Source organism: Eurypyga helias, unplaced genomic scaffold (genome assembly GCF_000690775.1).
Source record: "Eurypyga helias isolate BGI_N326 unplaced genomic scaffold, ASM69077v1 scaffold21906, whole genome shotgun sequence".
Classification (NCBI taxonomy): Eukaryota; Metazoa; Chordata; class Aves; order Eurypygiformes; family Eurypygidae; genus Eurypyga; species Eurypyga helias.
In genome coordinates, this window is record NW_010254990.1 from 4,651 (window position 1) to 11,813 (window position 7,163).

A 7,163-nucleotide genomic window follows, 5' to 3' on the forward strand; every position below is an offset into this window, starting at 1 on the left:
TGTGTCAGGGAGGGGCTCCTGCCCAGGCAGCACTCCTTCCCTCTCCTCTGCTTTCCTCTTATCCAGCCAAAGGTACTCGGGGTTTAGGTGCTTTCTGTAGGGCAGGAGCTGGTGATCATCAGATGGGTGATCTCACCTCCCCTGGAAGCAACCCAGCACCACAGAAGGTCTCCCCAGGAGTCACCCCATAACTCCTCCCCCTCTCATCCCCCAGTTCCAGCACACGTGTCCCAGGTGGCAGAGCAGGGCACCTTGGGCTTGGACCCCCCCTCATCCTCTCTCCAGCCGGTTAACGCCCATCCTACTAAGTTAGCAGAGTTAAACGCTGGGTGTATGGGAACTCCTTCTAGTTAATAGAGCAGAAAGAATGAGCAAATCCACCCACTTCTTAGGTCTCAGAGAAAAATGCAGCTATTTTCACCCAACAGCCCTTGCAGCAGCCAAGGAAAAGCTCCACCTTGCATGACAGCACCCCCGGCACACTCGCAGCTCCACAGCACCGTTTCCCAAAGCACCAAAAAGCCATGCAGCAACAAGCCCATCAGGTGGAAAAGCAAATGAAAAATCAATCAGAGCACCGTGCGGGACTGGAAGTCCTAGAAATGCGCATTTCAGAGCTATGAACTTAGTGCTCTGTATGTGTTTGATTGAAAAATGTTGGAGCAGTTATTCAGTTATCCAAACTTTATATTTTTCAATGGCAACCCTGGCGCTGCAGCAGCGGAGATGCTCTCTGAGCTCCAGTGGTTTCTGATGGGAAGGGCTTTCCACCTTCCCCACTTCATCAGGCTGGACACGAAGGGAGCTCTTGACTCCCGGATGGGTGTAGGGCTGGGAGGGAAAGGAGGGGAGGGAAGGGTGAGGAGCCCATTTCGGGTGTTACAGGTGCCGGGGGCTGCTGCCTTCTAGATCCAACCCGTACCAAACCAACCTGCTTCGAGACGGCGTGCGGAGGTACCTGCAGCTGCCGGCAGACCAGACGGTGCTGATACTGCACGCCAAAGTCGCACAGAAGTCGTACGGCAACGAAAAAAGGTAGGGGATTGCTCCAGCTTCTCCAATAACCGCTTCCAAACCCAGGTCCCGTGCCGGGGGCTGCTGCCTTCTAGATCCAACCCGTACCAAACCAACCTGCTTCGAGACGGCGTGCGGAGGTACCTGCAGCTGCCGGCAGACCAGACGGTGCTGATACTGCACGCCAAAGTCGCACAGAAGTCGTACGGCAACGAAAAAAGGTAGGGGATTGCTCCAGCTTCTCCAATAACCGCTTCCAAACCCAGGTCCCTAAAGCTCGATTTCAGCCTCGCTAGATTTCTCTGATTGAGGCTGGTGGAGCAAATGATTTAACATATCCTCTCTCCATCAACTCGTGACCTCTTTGCATCCAAACCCATTGTTTAGTCTCATGAACTGAATGACACACGAAGGATATTGACCCCACCAGCATCCATCCCAGTTAGACATTCCTAGTGGTTAGGTTCCTTCCGGGAAGTACTGGAGACCAGAAAGATGAAGTAAGAGAAGGAAGGACACCATTCAAATCTTACCCCCCAAGAATGAAATTACAAAGACAAAGAAGAGGAAAGGTTAGCGTTTTAAGTGTTCTGGAAATCTCCCCTCAAAATCTGAGCAGCCCCAGGAGGGACTGGGGCGTTCCCATCAATGCCCACCATCTCCACAAAGCTGCTATTTTTGAAAATCCTTCCCACGCTGCAAAAACACCTTGAGGTTTTGGCTTCATTCTCCAAAATTGCTACTTCTGGCAAGTGACGTCAGACTGTGGCACTGTGATATAATTAATCCTCCATTAATCCCTGTGATACAAATAATCCTCTGTTATTACGGAGCGTGGAGCAGCTATGTGGTGACGAGCTCTACCTCTAAGGTGTAACCCAGCCAGACCCCAGCGACCCCAGGAGACAGCTCTAGGCTGGGCTGGCTCTGCCTACAAAGTTCTCAGCGCATCCAGTTTCCTGCCAGGGGCTGCTTGTCTACGGGTAAAGGTTTTATTTTGGGACTGGGTCTCCCAGCCAGGAGGGAGGCCCTGGTATCGCCGAACCTTTAGGACAGCCTCTTTCCCCTGCTTCAGACCCCGAGCAAGGGATGAGTGTGAAAATCAGATGCCAGATCTGAAGAGGGAGAGAAAACCAGGACAGAGGTCCCAGGTTGAAGTTTAAAGGTGCTGGTGCCATTTTTCTTCGCAGTGGGAGTCAGGGGCCCGTGCTGTGCATGACTTGTGTAAATAAACCCACACCCGGGACTTTAGGGCTCTGAAATATCCAGCCCCTTGCACTGGTGTTTTCTCTGCTAATGCTTTACCCAGTATCAATAGAGGATGAATTTGCACCATTCACACAAGTGCAAAGACAGTGGAAACCTAAATAAAACACAGGAAAATAGGTTTCTAAACCCCTGGCTATAGATTTATTTGTGTTGGGCTCTGAATCTTGCTGTGAATGCAAACTCTGTTCCCAACCTGCTGAAGCTCCCACATGGCAGGCGAGCAGAGGCAGGGGGCTTGATCCCCCCTCAGCTTGGGGCAGGGCACCCCGTCCTCCCCTCCCAGGGCCACGCCAGGGCCAATGGGCTGGTGGCCACCAGCAGCAGTGACAGATGTGGCAGCCACCCGGGCTGGGGCCGGATGCTGTGGCCAGAGGCAGCTGGTGCAGGGCAGAGCCCGATTCTCCCAGCCAGGCCTGCCCGTGCCCCCAGCCAAGCCCCTTGGCTGCAGCACCACGAACCTCCCAGGGTTGCTGCTGGTGCTGGTGAGCCCTGGAAAACGTCTCTGCTCTCAGCCCAGCATTCCATCACCCCCCGAGCAGCTTTTCTGGATGCTGAAGTGCGGTAAGAAAATGTCCTCTTGTCTCTGCAGGTTTTTCTGCCCCCCACCTTGTGTGTACCTGTGCGGGCCGGGATGGAAGTTGAAACAGGAGCAGATCAAAGGTAAGCACTGGGCTGCATCCCTGGACCTCTCCTCCTTCCCTTACCGTGCCCCGGAGAGCTGCCTTCTGCCTCTGCAAAGGGGAGAGTGACCCAGTTTCATTTATCTTTGCCCCTCCAACTCCTGTTTGCCCCTCGAGGCTGAGCTCTCTGCAGTCCAGACCTGGGGAGAGCTGGAGCCTGGGCTACCCATGGCACCAGGAGGAGCTGAGCCCATGCCTGTGCCTGTGTGGGGGCTGGAGGGTGCTTCTCCCCATCTATTCCAGCCAGGGACCTGGGAGAGACGGGCTTTCAGGTGTGCGGGTACATGGGGCTGGACAGCATGGGCAGCAGCCTGATGGAGACCCAGAAGCTCAGCTTCGAGGAGCAGCCAGATGCGAAGGTAAAGCCTGATGCTCCCCGGGGCCGTGCGGTGACACCCCATGGGGACCCTGTTCATGCAGGAGCTGGGCTATCCCTGGCATCACCCCACACCCTGGGATGTCGCATCATCCCCTTCCTCGGGATGGCATGGTCCTTCCTTCCCAACCATCGCTCCCCGCTCCTGCTGTGCTGCCCTTGTCCCCGGCATCACCCCACGCCCTGGGATGTCACATCATCCCCTTCCTTGGGATGGCATGGTCCTTCCTTCCCAGCCATCACTCCCCGCTCCTGCTGTGCTGCCCTGCTGTGGCACGTGCGGCAGCCTGAGCAGCCGGGCAGGCTCCCCAGCTTTGCAAAGAGCCCTGTCTTTCTTCGGGCCCATCTTTTCAGGACGACAGCCCCGTGGCAGGCAAACTGCCAAAAATTTGCACAGCTCCCTCAGCCCCGGTACGTTCCCTTATGAGCAGCACTGCTGCTTATCATTGAACGAAAGCCCAGTCTTCCATTTGCAGATAAACAGTTAAAAAAACCCTGATCGATCCCAAAGTTCAAGAGATTTAACAGCGCTTTGGCACCTTTTGATAGGGGAAAAAAAAAAAAAGAAGAAAAAGCATTATCTGGGGTCCCCGAAGAGCGCGGGTGTGAGCGGGGCCAGGAACCTTACAAAAAGGGCCTTTGTCTGCAGCGCTTGTGGTGCTGCTGAGGCACGGCGTATCGGCCAGGACGGCAGGGAAACCATAAACCCAGGGCGATTTCTCATGTTTTGTGGGATAAATCACACTTGAACATTCATTTCCATGAGGAATTCTCTGCCCCAAGTGTAAATAAAGCCTCTGCTGATCCCCAGCTCTTCATTCCACCTGTAATAACATCTCTGGTCATTTCCCCCTTTACATGAACCCGGGGCTCTTTGAAAGGGTGCTATTATGTCCTTGCGGGGTGGTGAGGAGGGTGAGGAGGGCGAGGAAGGCTGGCGGGGCCGGGCGGGATGTGCCGGCAGCCCCTCTCTGCCCTCGGCAGGGCTTCGGCTGTGCCAAGGCGCTGTACATCTCGGACACGGACAAGCGCAAGCATTTCCGCCTGGTCCTGAAGCTCTTCTTCAGCAACGGGCAGGAGATCGGCACCTTCCACAGCAAGCTGATCAAGGTCATCTCCAAGCCCTCACAGAAGAAGCAGTCGCTGAAGAACACGGACCGTGCGTATGGGGGAGGAAAGCAGGCGTGAGCCCAGGGTGGGATGCTGTCTGAGTGCTCACGGCTTGGCTACGGAGAGGTCCAGGCTGGACCCAAAGCCCATAGACTCCTCCAAAAGAGGATGTGTCTGGGCATATTGATGTCTCTTTTCTGAAGGATTCACCTACCGTGATGCCAATGTGCTCCCCACTTCCCGGGCTGTCCACCTTTGGAGAGCCCAGTCGAGCTGGCACTCGCATGCAGAGAATGGCAGCCGGGGGGGGTGCTGGCTCCAGCCAGGCTGGTTACACCCATAACCAGGACTTGTCCGCCCTTGCCTTGACAAAGCCATGGTTCAAGCCACACACAGAGCTGGCAGGAGCTAACCCGGCCACCTTTCCCCACAGTCTGCATCTCCTCAGGCTCCAAAGTCTCCCTCTTCAACCGTCTGCGCTCCCAGACCGTCAGCACCCGCTACCTCTCCGTGGAGGGGGGAGCCTTCATCGCCAGTGCCAGGCAGTGGGCAGCCTTCACCCTCCACCTGGGTAAGGAGCCTCAGGGCTGCCAGCCTCCAGCCCTGGCTCTCCCCTCCTGCAAAACAGGGTCCTGGGGAGAAAAGCGGTGGGAATTAGCCTGGGGATGCGGAAACCTGGCTCAGACCTCACCTCTGCCCAGTGTTCCTGGTGTGGCTCTGGAGCCAACAGCCACTTCCCACTGGCTTTGAGGGTTGGCATCATGCCCTGAGGACACATGGGTTGTGACCAGGACAGTAAGAGCTGTACTGATCTGGAGGCTCACAAATCCAAGCAAATAACTTGCCTGGAAGAGACCAGACCCCAGAGCATCCCTGCCCATGCTGCCTCTGGCAGTGTGCCTGCGAGGTACCACATCCCAGTCCTGCTCTCCCGTGCTGTGCTCCCAGGGAGCAGCAGTCTCTCCAAGCAGTAAGAAAGCACCAGGAGCATGTCAAGGCAGCCCAGGTTAACCTGCTCCCTGGCTGCTGGGGGTGGTGACTCTGCCTCTCTCCTTCCCGACAAGCCGATGAGCGCTGCAGCCGGAGCGAGTTCCCCCTGCGAGAAGGGTACATCCGCTACGGCTCCGTGGTCCAGCTGGTCTGCACAGCCACCGGCATCGCCCTGCCTCCCCTGGTAAGCCCCCATCCCCGCGGATTGACGTCAGGCACATGGATCGGGCTGCTCTGCGCCTCTGAGCGACGGTACCGTCCCCGGGACGATGCTGCCGCCCTACAGATCATCCGGAAGGTGACAAAGCAGTACGCCATGCTGGACGTGGACGAGCCCATCTCCCAGCTCCACAAATGCGCCTTCCAGTTCCAGGGCAGCGACCGCATGTACCTGTGTCTCTCCACGGAGAAAGTGATCCAGTTCCAGGTACAGCAGCGCAAAGAGGGGGTGAGGACTCCCCAGGGCGCTCCCTGTCCTCTCTCCAAGCTGCTCTATGTTGCTGCTGGCTGGGGGACATGTCACTGGGAGGGGTCTTCCAGCAAAGGGGGTTTGCATCCAAATTAAGGTCAGAATCCCTGCAAAGCCACGTCTCCACCTTGCCTGCTTCAGTGGGGACATTGTCACCAAGGTCTTTGCAAAGGCGTTATGATCCCCGTTGCCCAGTGAGTGAAGCAGTCCCTGGCTGGAACTGAATCATAGACTCACAGAATGGTTTGGGTTGGAAGGGACCTTAAAGACCATCCAGTTCCAACCCCCTGCCATGGGCAGAGACACCTTCCACTAGACCAGGTTGCTCCAAGCCTCATCCAGCCTGGCCTTGAAGACAGCCAGGGATGGGGCATCCACAGCTTCTCTGGGGCAAGAAGCCAGGTCCCCTGCCATCCCCTGCTGTGTTTGGAGCTGTGACACTCTCCGCAGGCATCTCCCTGCCCGAAGGAAGCGAACCGTGAGCTGCTGAACGACGGGTCCTGCTGGACCATCATCGGCACGGAGACAGTGGAGTACACCTTCAGTGAGAGCCTGGCCTGCATCTGCGAGCCCGTCAGCCCCGTGCCGCTCATCACCGCCCTGCAGGTAGGCACAGCGCCGGCCACGGGCCACTCCGCCTCTCCGCCACCTGCCTCCATCACGCCTCCTGCCCCCGAGCCCCTGCACCCCTGTTCAGTGTCTCCCAGTTTGGGATGCTGTGGGAATGCCCGGGTGTGGACTGCTGCCGTGGGAATGGGATGTGCAGGCAGAGCATCCTGCGGGAGAGGGAGTCTGCCGTATTCCCCCCCGTAACACACTGCCGTGCCCTCTGCCCGTCACAGCTCACGGGCGGTGGGGACGTGGCCATGCTGGAGGTGCAGGGCGAGTATTTCCACACACACCTCAAGGTCTGGTTCGGAGACGTGGAAGCAGAGACGATGTACAGGTAATGTGGCTGAGGGGGTCGGGGAGCAGGCAGGGAACCGCAGCCGGGCTTGGGCTGTGCTGGGCAGCTCTGGGAGGAATGTGGCTGTGGACACTGGGGACAGGGGCACCTGCACTGCTCATTCTGTTGGACGAAGGACAAGCATTGCAAGGAGAGGCAGGGACGAGCCTGGCCGGTGCCTGCTCTCTGCCCTGGCTGCAAGTCCGGGGAGGAGAGAGGAAATGAGATATCAGGAAGTTCTTCCCGGAGAGGGTTGGGAGGCACTGGAACAGGTTGCCCAGAGAAGCTGTGGATGCCCCATCCCTGGCT

General features: G+C 57.4%; 1 protein-coding gene across 1 annotated transcript in view; it reads left to right on the forward strand.

The window, feature by feature from the left end:
- Window positions 1-909: 909 nt before the first annotated feature.
- Window positions 910-7,163, forward strand: part of RBPJL (recombination signal binding protein for immunoglobulin kappa J region-like) — a gene marked incomplete at its 5' end in the record, with an annotated part of 6,774 nt that continues 520 nt past the window's right edge. Inside the window, 10 exons of the mRNA XM_010153196.1 lie at window positions 910-982; window positions 1,081-1,235; window positions 2,873-2,943; window positions 3,207-3,322; window positions 4,324-4,498; window positions 4,883-5,020; window positions 5,514-5,623; window positions 5,726-5,866; window positions 6,359-6,514; window positions 6,751-6,854. Coding sequence (XP_010151498.1) covers window positions 910-982; window positions 1,081-1,235; window positions 2,873-2,943; window positions 3,207-3,322; window positions 4,324-4,498; window positions 4,883-5,020; window positions 5,514-5,623; window positions 5,726-5,866; window positions 6,359-6,514; window positions 6,751-6,854 — 1,239 coding nt within the window. The remainder of the gene's footprint in view (window positions 983-1,080; window positions 1,236-2,872; window positions 2,944-3,206; window positions 3,323-4,323; window positions 4,499-4,882; window positions 5,021-5,513; window positions 5,624-5,725; window positions 5,867-6,358; window positions 6,515-6,750; window positions 6,855-7,163) is intronic.